The 20,463-nt window shown below is 41.3% G+C and overlaps 1 protein-coding gene across 1 annotated transcript in view; it reads right to left on the reverse strand.

Moving 5' to 3' along the window:
* Nucleotides 1–20,463, reverse strand: part of LOC141003260 (phospholipid-transporting ATPase ABCA1-like) — a 183,300-nt gene that overhangs the window by 8,541 nt on the left and 154,296 nt on the right. Inside the window, 5 exon segments of the mRNA XM_073474568.1 lie at nt 2,208–2,451; nt 12,144–12,236; nt 13,434–13,537; nt 15,320–15,454; nt 16,428–16,569. Coding sequence (XP_073330669.1) covers nt 2,208–2,451; nt 12,144–12,236; nt 13,434–13,537; nt 15,320–15,454; nt 16,428–16,569 — 718 coding nt within the window.

Here is a 20,463-nt window from a genome sequence, read left to right on the forward strand (position 1 = left end):
CCCATGGTGAGGTGGACAGATGACCTTTCTGGAGTTCAACCTCACCTCCCACCTGGTCATCTGCTGCTGAGCTAATGACGGGCTTGCAAGACCAGACACACTTGCACTCACCTCTGAGTGCCTGATTGCATCAGGTCCCCGGGGCCATTTGGAAAACACAAGGTGAAGCCAGTTGTAACATGCAGGGCTTAGTTTATCTCACCAATCAGGGGGTCTGGCGAGTGCACTTGGGCTGGAATAAAAAAAGGCACTGGCTGTGGGAGCCTTTTTTATATCTATATGAAAAAAAAATAAAAATAAATCACAGTCCAGATTTTTGATCAATACTGGGACCTGGCAGCTGAACTATCTTGGCTACATGAACTCAGTGCAGTCCTCATTGGTCAGTCGGACAGCCTAAATTGGAGATGACAATGTGTCGGTAATGATAGATGTTTACATCTTGTCTTCGACTGTGCAGGCTAGCATTAACTGAGAGCACTTAAAATGCTGAATGCACTGACTGATGACCTAATAATCACTTAAACCGAGCTGGCACTCCACAGAATAACAGCAGAACAATAGAACATACTGATACTCTGCAGTCGTCTAACATTTTGCCCACGTCAGAAATTAAATTTGGAGTCAAATTGTGCAAATATATTTGTGCTGATTTGTGTACATATATATTGTATTTTTTATCAATTGTTAATTACTACATACTGCTGTCTGCAAGCCAAATTGCCCCTCAGGTGCATTCAAGTTTGACTAATTTGGGAAATTTGACTGGTACAACTTGGATTTATTTGTTTTGTTGTTTTGCTCAAGAAATTACATGTGAGAATATTACATAAAAAAAAAAAACACAAACATGATATAGGATAAAAATGAGTCCAGTATTAAAGCAACACTATGTAGAAATTGGCATTTTGTGCAATTTGGTGTCCCCACAGTTTCTGTGTGCAACACCACTGCCGTAAATACAAATGCCAGGTCTGTAGCAATTTGTCAGACGTAATGTAGGTGCTAACTACAAACAAAACTCATTACGTCATAACAATGTCACGTCTTGGAAACATGTACGTAGAAGTAATCATGTATGTAACGCTGTGATCCTACCCTCTCACTGAAGTTACATAGTGCAGGAGCAAGAGATGGGGGAGCGGAGCGGCTGAGACAGAGACACCATCCACCCTATTACAAGACACTGTACCATCAACATGGTTCTGTTCTGAAGCTGTTTTTTTTAAAGTAAGAAGTTACATGTTACAATGTTGCTTTGAGTGTAGTGAAGAGTGTATAGAGGAAGTTAATAAAGTGAGTCTACCATTTGCCCTCAACTAACATATGTTAGTGAATGGATGACAGCACTTGGAGGCATGTACATGCATAATACATACATTTCTTGTTGTTATGAAGAAATTGCTTTCTTTTCTCTGGCTTATTCTGCTGAACTTACGTGACTTTAAAGGTACTTTACCTCTTGTTTTTCATCATTTCATTTTTAAACACTCAAGTTTCGTTCAAGTTCAGACACCTTTAAGAAAGTTTTTTAAAATGTAATCCCTCACCATCTGAGGGTGAGTCAATACATTGTTCTCAACACTTAGACAGCCAGCTGTTGCTGATTATTGAACTGAGCTCGGTAATTTTCTCCGGGTCTACATTCTCTCAGCATCAAGCGAACTCATGATATTTCTGAAGGTGAATATACTGTCCCTTTTGATCAATATACAATGGTATCATTCTCCAAGGTAAAGGTGAGAAGGAATCGACTGAAATCTCTTCATCTGTTGTTACTACGACTGAAAGCTGGCCGTACATTCTTTCCATCTCTAGATTTTCATCTCAACCATCAGAAATTGGAGCAATACACAGGTTTATGCCAACGTCACTGTTGGCAACTGTCACTTCTAACCGTAACCATCAGTGAGATCAGTGGAAATCAGTGAATAGGGAAGACATCCAAATCTAGTCACAGGCCAAATCACATTTGTTCAGCTGAAGGAATAAAAGACCTTTCTGTTTGTTACATGTCTAGGGAGGTAAAGCCTCTGCCTTGATGGAAACAAATTGCACTCACAATGTCTAGGGCATTGGGAGTGAAATAAGTTGACCTGAGCCTCCTCTGTGTAAATAAAACTGAAATCAAATTAGGCACACTTCAGTTTAGAAGACTGTGAGAGGGAGAAAAAGTCCTAGCACTCATCCCATTATTTGGGCCTTACCTGATCCAGAGTGGTCTGGGACACGGTGTAGTCTTCCACCCCCAGCCTTTGCTGATGGCTTGTGAACACGCTGAAGATGTTGGCCAAAGCCCCTTGCTTGTATGGGAGCTGATACTGCAGCGTGTTGTGATGCTTCTCCTTCAGGACGCTGCCCGGGAAGTTCTGCTGGACAAAGTCCTCGACTGGCTTCAATGCAGGAGGAGAGCCGCCGACCCTCACAATTACTGTGTAGCCATCACCAAATCTAGAAACAAGAGACAAAGCATTCAGTACAACAAAGAAGAAAAAATACTGCAAACCAGGACAAATTGCTCACTGCTGGTCATCTAAATATTTTCCCCTCTCTTTTGTAGTCACAGCACAGTGTGATGGATGATAGGTTGGTGAACTGAAAGAAAGAGGTGAGGCAGGAAGCAAAAGAGATGGCAAGATATAATTGGACTCATATTTCCCACCAATTCAAATCGTCCTGGATGTGGTGAACTGGAGGAGCAGGTGAGAGGAAAAAGCAGCTTCACTTCAACAACAGTACAGTTTTTAGCTGTTGGATCAACTTTTTCAAGAAATAGCAGGTTTCAACACAATCTTCTGCACCGAATTTCAAAGAAGGTATCAATTTGAGTCGAGCAAAAAAGCCAAATCAGATGGAACAGAAATTACTTTCAGACAAGGTCGGATATTAGTCAGGAAGCCTTTGCATGGCTGAAACAACAAAATCAAACAGGATTCAAAGAAAATACATATCATTTATTGATAGGTAATGTAATGATTATTAAGTCACGCTTGGCCACATGACAACCAATACATTTTGTGGAAGGGGAATGTCATGTAAGAATGTCGTGCCTCTGGCAGTCATATTCGACTTAAACATATTAAACTTATGGATTTCTGCCTCAAAGCTATAATTTAAAAGGTTTTTATAGCATTAACGGGTCAAATAATTATGTGTAATCTAAAAATTAGTCAACTAGTAGTGAGAAACAGTGAATTATCACCTCAGCTGTATAGAGTCTTTGACTTCTACAGAGTTAAAACGATTTCAGCTCATTGTTTTGGTTTTACTTTTCTCTCCTGGAGCTCTCATCAACCCTGCCCAGCATCAACCGGCAGGCAGACAAAGTTGGCCACTTGCTGCTGAACAGGTTGGAGCATTTTAGCAGCTAAAAAGAGTAAATATCAGTTTTACATTTGACGAGCAGGCAAGGAGATGACTCCAAATCGGTGTTAAAGTTGGTGAGTGTCTAGGTAACTGTTTGCTAGTGATGATAAGGTGATAATATGTCCATGTTGTGTTTAGAGCATGTTCTGCAGCCCTGGGTGGCGAAAAATTCATTTAGTGCTGCTTTAATAATCTGAACATAAAAACTCTAAGGAATCTTTAAAAAAACACAAATTATTCATAGTATAGGATACATAATGCAGAGTGCATATAAAGTGCTTACTTCATTGAACAACCAGGGTTTTGAAAATATCCCAACATGCTCCACCAGCACAACTTCACATGAACAATATCCTGAACATAAAACACTTTCACAGATGAAAATGGCCCATAGCTAAGCTCTAAAGCTAATTAGCATTCTGCATCTTCCCGGTTGTACGCCACGTCTGGTGAGCACCAAATAAGACTCTGTGCCTTGTTATTCTGTCGTTAGCACTCTTATGACCCATTGTTTTCAGCCTAATTAATTCCCTAATGTTGGATTTACTCGTCGAAATGTCCATTGTGGGCTGGTACAGCGCTACATGCAACGAGAGTCAGAGGCTCCCTTAGTGGCAATTAGAGATATGGTGAATAAACTGCAGGCCTACATGATCCCAGCGGGAGCGAGAGAGGAAGTGGAGCTCGGTGCTGGTGCTGAAATGCACAATGAATGGACTCCATGGGCAGCAGAGTGGCTTTCTTTAAAACATGACTGCTTGAAGTTGAAGAGCAGCAGTGCAAGAATATAAGAACTTTGCATAAATACTTAATACCGATTGACATTATGATTGTGTAACAGTTTAATGCTGCCATCCTCAGCTGCAATGTTCTTGCTTTATGATTGGACAAGCCAGAATACATATTTTGACCTCTGCCCCTTGATCAAGAACTGGTACTGCGAAAAGATTGAAGTCAGGACATCGGGAAGTCTTGCTAACATTTGATGTTTGTCAGCATCCTCGTTTGACACCACAGCGACGAAAAAGTTAAAACAAAAATAGCTACGTATTAATATGCACAAATTTAAATTGGCTGCAGTGTTACAGCGAAATAAAATGACGCATAAGAATGCAGAAAATGTCCTGCATCTACTGGGCTATTTCCCATTTTATGATGCAATAGGGTGGCATGCTATCCTGCCACAAGCACATCTGCGTCAAACCTGCTGTATAAGGGAAGATCTGAGAGCTGTGCCTGCACTGTGATCTCCTCAGGGGCTGCACACGGCGGGTGATCAAAAGCATCCCCATGAAACTCCAAGACATATTATGTAGTGTACATCATGTGGATACAACTATGCGTGCCCTGCAAGTATCAGCATGTTAGCGCTTAATTAACCAACTGCCCTTTAGACAGCCCTTCAACCATACTAAATTATACTTCTATTATACTGACCTGAGCCCTGCTCAACCTTGCCATGAAATACTGTTCCTTTTGCTGGGAGTTCATTGAGTGTGTGGGGCTTCATTAGCTCACAGTGCAAAGGGAAGGCAGGATGATAATGATCATCAGAGGAACAGGGGTCTCAACAACGACTGGTATTATCTCACAAAACAAATTATACCATATAAGCACTGCTTTGTCCTTCTTTATGTAGCTCCTTTCAGTTTGTATTTAAACTCTTTAATTACTTATTTTCATGGCTACATTCCATTGTAATATGATTCATATTCACCAGTGAAATTAGGCATAAAATGACTAATAATGAGAGATATTACACAGTAGGACTAAGACTTGTTAATGGGTACTTGTTAATGTAATATGCTCATTTGGCTGTTTTCAGTATGAAAGGTATGAAAGGTTCATGAATAAAATTGGGTGTTTAATACCTAAAACCCGTGTGAAAACACACGCACATCATTCATGGCAAGGTGCTCAGTCCCAAAATGTGTAACGATAAATTTATGTCACATCATTAGATTATGTTAAATGTAATCAACAGGGCTTTAAAGTCACCAAAAGACAAGTGGGTGAGAATCAGGTGTGTGTGAAACAGGAAGCAAACAGTGATTGACCATGTCAGTGTAGTAGCATGTCTGTGTACTATTATACTTATATATACATATTTTGCGTTTGAATATGGACAATGATGAGGTGAGCGTATGTCTGCTGAACTGTGAATAAATGGAAATCCAAATAGATGCACCGCATCAGACATTTGTTTTTAGCCCAGAACAAGTTCATATGTTCACCCTCAGTAGCTTAATTAACGTCATACTGTATAAAAATAATACAAAGTAGCTACAAAGTGCTTTTATGTATTTTTCAGAATGGAGATATATAGAGTATATTGTGATATAGCCTAAAGGTCTCTGGTTATTATTTTAAGGCCATATAGCCAAGCCCTAGAATACATTCTATATGAAGTGTAGCCAAAACACTCTCATTGAGGAAAACAGCTTAGGTTTTGATGATTTTTATAAGGTGCAACAGAGTACACAGTCTGTAATCAGACACTACCACCAACATCACAGCCATCCCCACACATAAAGCTCAATCCATCATCCAATCAAGACTATGACCATAATCTCCTTGTGTTTATTATAGCTCCTGGCTCAGGAAATGTGCTTTGTCTAAGGGCTGCCAAGCTCGGCCAAGATGCAAAAACATTTTTGCAAAAATCCAATAAGGCCAGGAAGCAATGTGGCAAAAGGGTTTTGGCGAAAGGGTTCGGGGCGTATGTGGGTAATGAAATGCTGCCTGTCAGTGACAGTAAAAGGGCTTATCAATTAGCTTCCCCTCATTCTCTCTCCCTGCCTACCTTACTTTTTATTTCCTTTCTTTCTGCAGCTACACAGGGGCTTCAGGCAGCACTTTGGGAAAAAATATCTTCCTTTCATATTCATCATTTTTACTTTGCCTCTGTATTCATAACAAAACAAGTTCTTTCATCTTTGATACACTGTTGGGCTCTCCTCAAATAAACTCAGCCTGGATAGGGATAGGTAGGTTTGGATGTGCTTAAACAGAGCCTGTACTACACTGCATGTTCATAACAATGGCATGACATGCCTGAAACAATTAATTAGCTTTTAACCAGTGGCTGGTGATATAAAAGGTAAAAAAGAGAGATCTCTCCAATTTGGGGTTGAATATAGCCTTACAGAAAATAATGAATGGATTATGTTTAAAGTCATGACTGGACTACATTGTCACAACTAATCCTTTCATAATATTTTACATTAGAGATATGATACAGCGGCTCAACACAGCATGGCAGAGACACTGTAATGTCTGCGCTGCTTCTTCATTTTCATTATTCTGCCTCAATCCTCTCCTCCACCCTGGTCCGCTGGAAAGTCGTTCTTCCATGTAATTTAAAACAAACAAGAGCCAGACACAGATAAGGGCATGACAGGCAGAAAATAATTCTGCTGCCTTCCTTCATCTGAGGGAGTCTCGAAAGGTCACCCTCACCACTGCCAAACCTTGTGTTTGTGTCCGCAGGGGGGAGGGCGGACGTGGGGCAAGAGGTCACATTGTGGCTTGGGTGGTCTGGTGCTTTGATCAGGCAGGAAGTCATCCAAAAAAGTTTCTTAGTTCCTGGAGGGGGAGCTAACAGAACTCTAGGCAGGGGCCCTGCAGGCGGTGTGAGGACAGAGGGAAAGATGAATGAATAGAAGGATGTGTAAGTGATCTTTGGCCAATCAGAAAAGGACAGTTTTGCATTGTAAGGAGGCATTCAAGAATGTACCGATTAAAATATATTGTTTACCACGAATAAAGCTCGTTATTCACCCAGTCTTTGCTACCAATCTTGTCTTTTTTGGGCACATACATTTCTCAGCACATTATTGATATTAAAGATATGATATGGGTTGAGTTGTATACTTATATTATCCCAGATTTGTCCAATAATGTTCAATGTCAATGCCCATAATCCATTGCCACTTGCTTCTTTTTTTGTTTTGATTGAGAGACCACTTGTGGCAGAAATTACATTATGTGCGACACTCAACGACAAAGTTTGTTTGTTTCTGTTGTATACCTGGTTTGGTAATCTCTCAATAGGAGCCAAGAACACGTTGCAAGTGACAGCAAACTGATCTGTCTGATCTAGCTCACAGTTTCCGTAAGAGTCCTTTTAGTGTCCTCTTCATCCTCTTTATGTAGAGTGCTAGTCTATCAAAGGCCAAGTCTAATAGAGTGAATAATTATTTTATCTCTCAGGCCACCAAACTGTTAAATACCCATGATGACTCAACTGATGATGAGATTCCCATATACTGTAACTATTAGAAGGTGATGATGGTTTTTAACCACTAATGGTTGGATTGACATACTAGGTGTTATGTTGTTCAGTGTACATTTAGTGTAAATCATTATGATTGGAGTGGAAAGTGCATGAAGTTAAGTTATAACCTTGGAAATACTTATTTGACGAATCAATCCGAACTGGAAGGTCCACCATGACGTGCAGTTTTAAGCCTCAGATAAAAGGTAGTGATTGGACCTTGAGTTAGGATTATTGTGTTCAAATAAAACAGATTAATCTGCCCCAGTGATCGTTGTCAGTGATTAGTAGTGACAGTCTGAGGACATATTTACAAGGTGATAGCGCTCAAAATTGTGCTTCAAAAGTAATCTTACATGAAGGCCATCATCGGGCTTGTAAAGGTTATTACTACGTGATATTCAAACATGCAAAGTTCAACAAGGACATAATAAAATATCAAGAGCCGTGCAGCTATTTCTGCAGACCTTGAAGGATCAAATATAGATGCCGGCGTTTGCCTTGCATGTTAGAACACAAAATAAGCTCTGATAAAAACTAATGTCTGTACAAGAACGACTCCCACATAAATTAACTTGCTCACCAAATACCAAGGGTAAAGATGTCGTATATTTTCAGTGCAGACAGCTCTCAGATACGTACAGTGCATATACAGTACACCATCTGGGTCTGTCGATGTTCTTGTCGTCTTAATTACACCTACGTTGCTGATGCATTGTAAACTGTAAAGAGAATTATTTTGCCATCCATCTCCGTCGGTGACACACACTTTAAAGCCGTAAACTATTTAGTTAATGGCACACCTGCAGAGCTGACGCAGAGTGAGTGGGTAGGAGTTTATTGGACTCCTCCACGTCAACTTCAGGGGATTTGATCCAAACTTTTAGACACCACTCTTGTAAAAACTCTCCAGTGCCCACACTGCATTACCTTAATGCATTAAAGGCACTTTACCCCCCGCTTTTATATCCCGACGTGCTTTAAGCAAGGAGAAAATAAGACTCCAGGCTGTGGTGTGTACTTACAGCAGGTACTCTATGAAGAGGGGATATGAATGATATCAATCAGTGAAAAATCCTGCATCGGCTAGTGGGTGTCCTTCCTAACTGACAAGATTATAGGGGAGCTTTGAAGCTGCTTTTATTGGTTCCTCCACTTCATTTGGGTTTACTTAACACCTGGGAGCTTTCATACCAGCACACTGGTGTACTAAAGCACTGTTTACAGCCTCTTGCACTTTTTTTTTTAACTTATTTATTTCCCCCTCCTTCCCCGTCAGCCTTTCATAAATTCCTAGAAGTGTGATTGATTTGAGGGTCTCAATATCCGGACAAGTAAGGAGGATGTTTTTTTAACTGCTGTGGAAGAAGATAATTAAGGGGCTTCTCTTAAAATGGCCACCCTACTGCTCAGAATCCACCGCCCAAATGAAATATTCAGCCCTTCTCACACGCTGACCACCTCTCTGGCAGTTTAAATGGCCTATTTTGGCTCATTTGGGGCTTGATTGATACACAGAGGCGGGGTTGTTAAAGCAACAGAAGGGCATCTTGGTGATAAAGACAGGGTCACCGCTGAACTAAAGGGGGCAGCACTAACAAGCACTTGGATGGCTGGGTTGGAAGCCCTGCCACCTGAGAGTAGCAGAGGGAGGAATAAATAAGGGTAATATGGCGAGAGGTTTTTGAAGGAGAGGAGGTGATGGCAGGGGAGCGGGGGGCTGCGAATATGGGAGGGTGAGCAATGGGGGGTCAAAATGTGAGAGCTGCCTCCGCTGTGAGATTCTGCTCTCCTTTCAGGGGCTTGCGATGAGAAAAAGATGGAGACGTTGGGGATGATGGGTAGTGGGTGGTGGCGGGGAGTTCAGAGTGGAAGAAGCAGCCCCCAGCTTTGGAGGTCAGGCGCTCATGCTGTGTGACAATGGCGCACACCTCCTCGCCCCACCCTCCACTTCGAACCCTGCTGTCTGATGGAAATCTTCCCATCTGCAAACTGGAAACAGCTTGTTCATTTGTAAGAATCAGCCTCCCCATTCCCACACATGGTCTCAGATATGGAGACAGACTACTGGATGTTAAGTGTTTCACCATGCCAGGCTGGATTGATGAGGCTCACATCAACTTAAACGATGCCGGATCACATGCTAAACCAGGGGTGGGAGCAGCACAAACATGTGGCGGGATAGTGACGAGAAAAGAAAACAGAGAAGACAGTCCTTAATTGCCTTTTCAGTCATTAACAGGGTCCCACACCTCATGAAACATTAATTACACCAAGCGCTGTGGAGATAGGGATGCTTAATTAGAAATTATTCACTGCGTGGTGAGAACTGAGCGATAGCATTTCAGCGGCATGTAAATTGTCCGTGTGAGATCTAAAATAAGCGCGGCGAAAATCGGTGTCGACATCATGCTTATCTGGCTTCCTCTCACTTGACTGTCTTGTGAAGTGCGATTCCCTTTTACCTGATAGCATGTTGAGTGAAGTAGGACATGAGTTAACCCTCGCTTCTCCTCTCTTGTGTGCTGCTTTTCCCCTCCCCTCCCTACCCTGGCTGTTACCTATCCTATACCTCCTGTGTGGTTCATAAATTATTTACACCACCCTGCCCGTCCCCCTACAGACAGGATGTAATTGACACAGAGGATCTGTCAATTACCCTAACATCTGGGAGGGACTGATTGGTACATCGCTCTCCCACTTTTGCCCTTCGCCTCTCAACTCTCCCTCGTTCTCACTCTTTTTCAGCCCCATCCACAATCTGCCTCTTCCCTTTCCCCAGTTAGACAGTGGTCAATGACATGACATTAACGCTCTTGATGTGAAATACCCTTGACACTGCTGCCCCCTCCTTGCCATTTCCCCTAATCCCCTGCATGACTTTAAAAATGGCGTGCTCCACCCCTCATCCCAGGTGTATTGATTTTTCTCTCCATCGGCGATTGCCACTGCATATTCCTGCCGTGTGTGTACCTCGTGTGTCTGTGTGGAGTGTCCTTCCTCTTACAAGATCGCACAATGGAGTGGTAATAATGTCACCAGACTGTACCTAACGTAATGGATGGGCTTCACTGATACATGCAGGGCTCGGGGCATAAGTGCTGGCCTTGGGAAATGTCAGAAGAATATCAGAGAGCGGACCAAAGCACTAAGAGTTAAGGACAGGGGATATCTGCCATGGAGAGGTAACAAAACGCATTAGGAGACATGTACAAAGCCTATTAAGGGTGTGCATAAGGACAGGGATGGTGGGAATAGAATTTATAGGTCTGCAGAGAAACAAATGGGAAACTGAGATAATAGTGGAAGACTTTGGACACTTACCTGATGCTCACAGACCTGACTATCTGCACATTTCCCCCATATATGGATCATTTCATGTAAAATCAATACAATCACATTGAGGAGTCTCCACTACAAAAACTTCTTCTTCTTCTTAGTGCACCAAAATATATGAGGCTGATACTACTCATGTTTGTACATTTATGAAGTTAAAGCAAGCAACTGGTATTTTAGCTTAGCATAATAGCCTGGCTCAGTCCAAAGTAAACAAAATCAACCTTTCAGCACCTCTACAGCACTCTGATTAGCCTCAGGCAGCCTTTTCATTGCTAAAAAAAGCCCCTGCTCACCGTGGGCAGTACTGTGTTAAACATTTCTGATTGGTTGAGTGCTTGCAGCATTTTATTTTAGCCACCATTTTAAGTAAACTGTTTGTTTGTTGCTCATTTTACTTCAACATGGAGTTACAGAAGAACAAGTTTTATTATATGGTGTCGTCATTGGATAGTCCCACGCAAAAATGGAAACCTTTTTCATATGTTAGCGGACTAATTTGCTCAATCTTCGCAGGCCTTCAGACCGAGATGAAAATGCAGACGACAACAGGTTGAAGGAACGGTTACTTCTTTGAAATGCGACTGTTATATGCTGTTCATTCAATCAATTGAAAACCAAAGTGGAAAAACATGCAGGGCTACCTCTTCTCTTCATTTTTGAGACTTGATGGCAAGCTAAGCTAAGCTGATTAGCCTCTGGGTGTTGCCTTGTACTTATAGGACAGATGTGAGAGTGATATCACTTTTTTCATCTCTTGGCAAAAGAGCAAATAAGTATATAAATCACAATTTTGAAGTATTCCTTTAAGAATGCTGACATTGTGGATTTTATGTGAGGTTATATTGGTATTGCATACTTTTTGATAAATCATGCCCTCCTCTGTGTATCTCATGTAGTCCTTCATAGCTGCAGCAATAAATGATAAAAGAAAAATACGCATTTTTTCCTTTACTTCCCTGAAAAACTTGAATAATTTTCTTTTATTACCATTATACACTTCATTGTCCCGTGTTATTTATATATACACAGTATAAATAACAGAACAGCTCAGTGGGAGAATGGGATTTCTTTCATCTCATTTCAAGGAGCTTCAAAGATTTTTTTTTATTCTACTCTTGGTCTACCACACTTGGCAGTAAATAAAAAAAAGAAGGTTCTTTACCTGCTCTTCAGATGCTGGATGCTCCCCAAACACTTGAAACGACCGTTCACCATGATGGCCATGCGCGTGCACAGTGCTTCGCACTCCTCCATACTATTGAAGAAGAGTGGACAGGTGTTGCAGGATAAATGAAAAGCAGCAATAATAGCAGATGTGTGAGAGGTTTCTTTTGCAGAAAAACAACATCTTAAAATTGGTCTCTTTTGTATAATGGGGGTATTTTTGTATTTCTCAGTCAACTGTGAAAATGTGCTGTACTCAAGGCTAAAGCATTGATCACAGACGGTGTTTCATACAAGGTAGAACTGAATTTTCGACCTTATCAACTCACATTTCTGCCCCCCAAAAAAGTTTTTTTTTAAACCTATCTTCAAAATGACATTTTTGCATGTCCACTCTGACACCTTAAATGGACGACAAATTTGGGAATTAGAGAGAGAGGAAGAGACCATCTGTAGTTCTTATTGTCTCATTTTTTCTCTGTCAGTGTTGGGCTGGAGCAGGAGTCATTTGTAGTTGAGGCAAAACTTGTGAAGCCTTTCTGAGGAATGGCGCAATTAGGATTATGACTTTGTAAAACCTGGTGAATCTGCCACTTAACAAAACACAACCACCTGGTCACGCCATGGACGATTGGATGCAGCTCAGCCACATTGCCTGGGACGACAACAAACGCTTTTATTTCCCCATGAAGGCAACAAGTGTAATGAGGATAATATATTCCAGAGGAAACAGCAGCGCAGATTATTCACCTGCAGTGCCAGGAGCAGGAATGACTCAAAAACCCAGGCAATTTGGGAAATGGTGAAATGAACAGACATGTGCATTGTTAAATGGTCCATATCGACTCCATCAAGTTTTAAGTTTCACGAAAAATGAGGCATTTCATCTAACCGTGACCAAAACTAGCCAACGCTACAGAAGAATAAAAAGTCGGGGGAGCTAACTTTGCTCCAGGAACTCTTGGATAATGAAAAGACTCCAGCACTGATATTGACAGTTTCTCTTTTTGTGGCAGAAAAAAAAAAAAGCGCCAGTCAGTCAATATGCCCTCGCGCTTCATGAAAGCTTTATCGCAGCCAGTGTGTTTCTGGCAGTCGTGCTGGAAACAATACCTTTCAACTTAAGTCCAACTCAGATCAATTATAATTACAATATTTACAGCTCACATTTGTTTTATGGACAAATACGGTTGATCTGCTCTCCCTGGTGAGGAGTCCCAATATTTGGACACCATCTTAGCAGGCGAATCCATCAGGGAAAATCAATAGATAAAGAGTGATTTTGCACCTGTGTGATGTGAGAATGACTGAACGTCCTTCTTTGATGATACTCAGGATGCAGTCCCACAGGAAACGCCGGGCTTTGGGGTCCATCCCAGTGGTGGGCTCATCCTGCAATAAAAAACGTTTTGATTATCCTCCGCCTCAGCACACTGTTTGAAAATGTAGGATGCCACAGTTACACAAATGTACTTGTAGCAGAAGATTTAAAGACGTGTGTGAGATGGGTGACAAATAAAAGGAAAACCCTGAATTAATGAGTGAAAAAATGTCATACGCAACATAAAGCAGGTCTCACATCTCAACACAATTAAATAACTATGAATTTTTTGACTAACATGTGAGTGCGCTCTCCAACATCATCATCAAAACAATGAGAAAAGCAACATTTTTTGGCACGATGGTGTTCCATGCATCCAATAAAGGCCAAGAGAATTGTCCAAAGCTGTTCATGGTGATTTTTCCTTCAATTTGTCACCCATTTTTGTACATAAACACATAACTGAAAGGCAAAAAGAGGCATTTTGGGTGCTAGACATAGGTAAGGTCTGGGTGAACTCTGAGTGTACCCATTTACACATAATGGAGACACATACTGAAGCCTTCTCCAGCATTCGCACACAGTGCAACACACACACAGGGCCTCAGTGACTTGCTGTGTCTTTTTTCCTCAGGGCTAGTCTGTCCATGCATGATTAGAGAGTGACAGTACTCAGTCCATTGGCTGGTTTTCGTTCCAGGCCTGCTTCTCCCTCACTAGCAGAGTCCTACAAATCCCAAGGGGTATTTCCATCACCGTGCCCAATGTGTCCCTGTGCAGCCCGACATGGCACTGCCTCAAGGCCCGCCTGGACTCCCTGGGCTTGCACACAATACTGAAACTGACACAGACACTGACAACACATTATCCCACTGCCTCAAAGTGAAGGCTAGCTTGGCTCGGGCGAGTTAATAAGTAGGTTTGGGAGAGAGCAGCTCGATGGGATGAGCAGCACTGAGCCAGAAAACAGAAACGGTTGGAGAGATTATTCTGTCAATGTAATTTATTATGGATTACTCATTACCTGAGTGATTACTCATTAAATTGTTATTAGCAGCATAATCTGATGGATTGCTTTAAATCATGCAAAGTAATGCGTTTATTACAGTTTACAGGTAGCAAATTAAACAGCATGAGCTGGCAGTAAAATGTATTTATGTCATATAATATTTCTGCTTTATTAGATCATGTGATTTTGTGTGTAGGACACAGGATAACAAGTAGAAATTGCAATAATCTTAATGAAAATGTTGACTTTGGTGAGCTGACTTAAGGAGCCCACAGTGTGATTTAAGGTCATTGAAGTTCGTCCTTCATAATAGCACAACCACAACTTCATAATGCACATTAAAGCCACTTAACTGAAGCATGTGACACAGTGTATTCTGAGTCAGGCGATCATTAATTCTTCCATCAGTGAGAAAATGCTTTTGTGCTCAGTTTTAAGTACTCATGAATGAGAATTTTCTTTGTATAAGTAGGGTTCTGTGTGCTCTGTGTTTTTCTAAAGGAATTGGCCTTTGAAAATTAAAAAGAATAATCAGGAAATGACCAGTGAGTGACCCCTCTCATCCACGAGTCATGTACTTATAATCCTTTGGGAAATTCAGTGAGGTTTTACCAGATTGATCTGAACCTTTTGAAAGCATACCCTAAATTCCTACACTCGCTCATCTTCCTACCACAGTCGAGTCTCTGTGTGCTTGTAAACATAAAAAGAACTGATCTGCTGTAATCTAAAACATCTGCACAGCATCAATATTGATTTAAAGTATTACACCCTTAATTCTTAATGAAACGGCATCGTATCACATTTTCACCATGTACAACACGTCAAGAGCAGCATATCTCACCAGGAAAATCACAGGAGGACAGCCGATCAGGGCTATCGCTGTCGAGAGTTTGCGTTTGTTCCCGCCGCTGTAGGTTCCTGCTGACTTGTTGGAATATTTGACCAGCCCCAACTTCTGGATCCCCCACTCGGCCACCTTTTGAAGAGAGAAATCAAAGTGACCAAACCCATTACGGTGTCAAGAGGAGTGTTTGCATCATCAGAGGCTTCGTGATGGATGATATTTTGGCTTGGATCTCCAATGTATTTATGCTCTGCGGCTTTCAAGGACAAGGCATGACAGCTGGCTTCACTGTTAGACCTTAATCATAGCCTGCTGAGGTTCTTTACTCTTCTCCTTGCTATTTAAGCAACATCTCCTCAAACGGCACCAATTGGGACTGTCTCCGAAGTGCACAACATCAAAAGGAGATGTTTAGCAAGCTGTAAGAGCCGCATTTCACTTCCAGTGCCTTTCCAGAACATACATGTAGACACTTTGTTTACCGAATATGCAAATACAGTTACACAAGGGCTCAATCTGGATCGAGATTTGACGCCCAAAAAAAGGCATATCACAATGGGCTGCAGTAAAATTTGTTAGAGTTATGCTAGCAGTGCAGAACTGGGTCCCTTTATGCTGCAGCTAAGAGATCAAAGCCCTGGCCCAAGGTCTGAGGCCTATGGTCGCTGCCAGCCTCTTCCTCTTTTGATCTCACTGTTGTAGAAGCGGGCGGTGTGAGAAGCAGTGCAGGGAGGCCGCACAGGGCCGGCCACACCACTGGGCATGGTGAATAATGTAGAGCCATAACCCACAGCTGCTGCTTTTCTACCACCGGCCATTTTTCATTATGTATGGCTTTTCCCATTGAGGTTATCTATCACTCCGACATGTACCTTCAGCTTGCCCTACATGCATTCTGGCTGAAAACTATTTTGATGGAAAAAAATAAAATATAAACATTCTGGAAGGAAATAGACATGTCTTGAAGTAGTAGCACAGTTGAAAAAGTTCGACAACTAATCTACTTTTACTTTTTGTGTTGAAGATAGAGTGCCTCAAAATGACAGCCATGAGTAAAACATTTATTTAACACATCTTTTAAATGAGTAAGAGATGCAATGGTTACCATGGTGACCTCTTTCTCTGGTACCCCTCGTAACCTGGCGTAAAACTCCAGATGTTCTTTACCGGTCAGCAGCTCATCAATAGCATCAAACTGGGGACAGTAGCCCAAGTTCTGGTGCACGTTCCTCATTTCTGTTCGTATGCTGGGAGAAGAGGACATATTGGAGATTTGACATGGACGCCATTATACGTTTAAGATCACAGATCTAAAGATGAGATTAAATGCCTTAGCAACACAGAGAATATGATATCAAACATAATGAGAACAAGAAACATACAACTCATTTATGTGGCCTAATGTTTTTCAACGAGAAGAGAAAATCAGAGCTGAGCCAGTCAAGGCCTTTGATTCTCTTTGAAACTCTTCCAAAATAATGTAGAGCATTAAGAGTGGTTCATTTCACACTCTGTACTTGTGTTTTCAAGAAAGTTGTTGAATGTTATGAGGAATTACACACTATCATAGGGGCCATTTTCTGAATGTTTAAAAAAACAACAACGACTTAGACTATTGCTTGTTTCCCACATTATAAGAATGTCTGCTGACTACAGTTTAACTTACATAAATGCTTAGCATACATCACAACAAAGTGTAATTAAAGACTTCTGTGGAGGACAAGCACGTGTTTCATTTGCATTTTCAACAGCTGCCATCACTTCGCTGCAATACATCCTCAGACCAGCGAGGGGTAATAATATGTGCACAAACTATAATATAAATACTTTCACCACCTGCAGGAAACAAATGTTACAGCTGATTTTCTTCCTTCTTTTTACAGCTGCTTTGTTTGTGTTATTTTCAAGATAATATTAGATCCATTTTTTCCCCTTAAATGTTATTTTCCTGGTGCGATTGTCAACCTGAGGGAGGCTAAATGTTTTCTGATGTGTCTAGAGGCTGCTCGGCGGCCGTAGTGAACTTAAAGCTTAACTGATCTGATATTACGGTTGTTTTGTTTTAGCTTTAGCTTTAAATGGGCAAGCACATATAAAAAATTTTGAAAAATAATAAATTGCTATTTTCTAATGTTTCTAGGGTAGAATAACACAATTTCATGATTTTTTTCAAAATATGACCTTTATTTTCAATTTTACACTTTGTATCTCCCAAGATACATTACCCGTTTAGGGTATAAATTTGCCATTTACCAATTTTTCAAATATTTCATTTATGAACATTTAAAACATATTATAAACAATTAATTAGCCACTCTCTTTCATGTCTTGTGTACAAAGTTTAAGAAAAGTGGGGGAAAAACTGAACACAAGTTACTGGAAACAAATCTAGCTTTGAATAAAAAACAAGCTACTAACATTACACAAAACATCCTATTCCTGTTCTCGCAAATCTCCCCTGTGGAGCTCCTACACTAGAAATAGCCTATTGGCAGTGAAAGCTGCGGAAACAATTGCGCAGGTTTTGGCCAGTGACGATGCAAAGCCTCACTTTGCACTTCTGACACACGATGGAGGTCTGTCCATCCTGGCACATCCTGCATCGGCCTTTTACTGACACGATGGGGAAGTGGTCAATCCCATCATATCTCATGTCGTCCACAGGCCTGGGGACTTTGGGCTGTTTGACAACTCTTTGTGGTGTGCTGTCTTCATTTCCTTTGGAGGGGCGACCCCTTTTTTGCTTTTCAGGGTAGATGAGTCCTTTGGCAACATCCAACCTAAAGTCCTTCAGACAAAGATGTTTCTGACCCAGTGGGGCTGCATCATGACGATGGAGGAGCCAAGCATTATTGACAGCAATATCAACCATCTGCCAAAATATGGCCAGGTACCATCGATGGGATTTGGCTGGAGTGCGATACAGAGCAATCATCATATCAGCCAAATCTACTCCTCCCATGTGAGTGTTGTACTCAGATACAATCTTCGGGCATGGCACACTTATCTTCTTCTTTTCCTCTTTGGAGTAGCGTCTCATTTGGCCAACAGGGTTGACAGAAGCACAGGAGCTCACCATGGTGACAGTTTTGTTGTCTGCCCATTTGACCACAGCAAGCTTTGCATCATTGTCTACACGAAAGTCAAAGCTGCCTCTTCCTCTTCATAGGAGGTCTCGATCTTCTTCCAATGTACAACCCATCAAGCGGTTCTTTCGAATGGTACCCAAACTTCTGAGGCCCATAGACTCCTTTAGATGAGTTATCAATCTCAGAGATGTGAAAAAGTTGTCAAAGTAGACAATGCAGTTGGAGGGGTTTCTGATGGTTTTGCACAGCTGCAGAACAACATTTCCACCTAACCCAAACTCTTTGTCTGCAGTAGCACCATCAAATGTAGACTTCCCTGTGTAAACCATGAAGTCATACACAAAGCCAGACACACCAGCTCAGACAAAGATCTTGAAACCCCATTTCTTGGGTTTGCTGATCAGAGCGGCGTCCCTAGCAACGGTGTGTTACACTTAGCAACGGTCTGGCAACCAGCTGAAGGAATTATTTGTTGCCTATCTTGATCAATAGATGGTGGTATTCTAGTAGTGCTCCATATTTAACCTTTAACACCTTTATATTATTGATTATCTGTAGAGTATAGACTTCAAAACATAAGTATATCTGAGAGTGACTATGCCTGTTTATATACCCCTATCTGGACAACGTATCCCCCAGGATACAGACATTCAATGCCTGTTTATCAAAGTTGTGTAAATGTAATTCATTATTTTTCAACAAGAATACATAAAATTATCCTTAAAGAACAATATTTTCAAAAACAAATCCCCCCAAAATGTAATTAACAAGAAAAACAAAAACACTTAACTCATGTCCAGTGTCTCTGTCCACGTAGGCGGCCATTTTGGAGTTTGACATAAAAGTATTAATTTAGTTTTGAATGCTGCCATAAAGTCACATGACCTGGGTACTTGACCCATCCCCCCTTAAGACTTTCTCATGATATTAAGTGTAGATACTTAATGCCCCTCCCCCCCACAGCCTGCCAAATGTCTGTATCCCCCAGGATACAGAAACCATTTTTAAAGGCTCATGATAACAGTTGGTTAAACAGCCTTTGGATAGTTCAGGCTGTTTATGTCCCACCACAGCTTTTTAAGTAGTTTCACCTTTTTAGCTTGCTGGCAACATCTGGGCAGATTCTGCCACCGCATACAAAACTAAGAATTACCCTTTAATATTGCTGATAAACACAAACATTCATATTGTGCGGAAATGTTTATGAAAACAGTGAACAGATCCAAACAAAAACATTTTCATTTCACCGAAGAAAGAAGCTACATACATGGTAAATTTGCCGGAACATTATTTTGTTCTGAAAGCTTTTATTTTCTGAGTCGTCTTCGCTTTCTTGCCAAGAGAAAGATGCTTAGCTGAGCATGAAGACTGCTAAGTTAGCAGGCTAGCCTTTGCCAGCTATTCCTTGTGAGCGTTGAGAGGACACAACCGCAGATAAGAAAGACAGTTGTCAGGAGAGGACTTCCATTCAAGCGATGCCGTCTCTTCTTTATGATGATCATTTTTCTTGCCAATGCCCAGAAAGCGTAATGAGCTGAGTGTGGGCGTACTAACAGCTGTTTTTCTCTCTTCTCACTTTTTGTTTCCCCTTAAGGTCTCTGGGACTTTTCTTTGATCTCTGTTACCCACATTAATCAGGATTAACACTGTTGTGTGAGGCCGTGATCTATTCAGCTCTCTTTCTTTGTTCAAAACAATTACAGGATGTATAAATGAACACCTATAGCAACCGTTGTGATGCAAAACCAACCGCTGCTTACACTCAACGATGCTCAGCTGTGCTGCCTTGTTGTTTGTTCCTAAAAATAAGGAAGAGCAAGCCTTCCTTTGCTCAAGTGCTTGAGTCTCATATTGCTGGTGTCAAGGTACTTTTTTGGCATGTACAAAGATTTCTCCTGACTGATTCTGCACGGCGGAAACAAAAAAACAGAGCAAGGCACAGGCTGATGATGTGAAAAGGAATGAAATATGTGCAAGAGGCAGGAGGAAAAAGCGAGAGCAGAGTGTTCAGCTTTTCTGAGAATATCGCAGTGAGGAGACATGAGAGAGAAC

Source organism: Pagrus major, chromosome 10 (genome assembly GCF_040436345.1).
Source record: "Pagrus major chromosome 10, Pma_NU_1.0".
Lineage (NCBI taxonomy): Eukaryota > Metazoa > Chordata > Actinopteri > Spariformes > Sparidae > Pagrus > Pagrus major.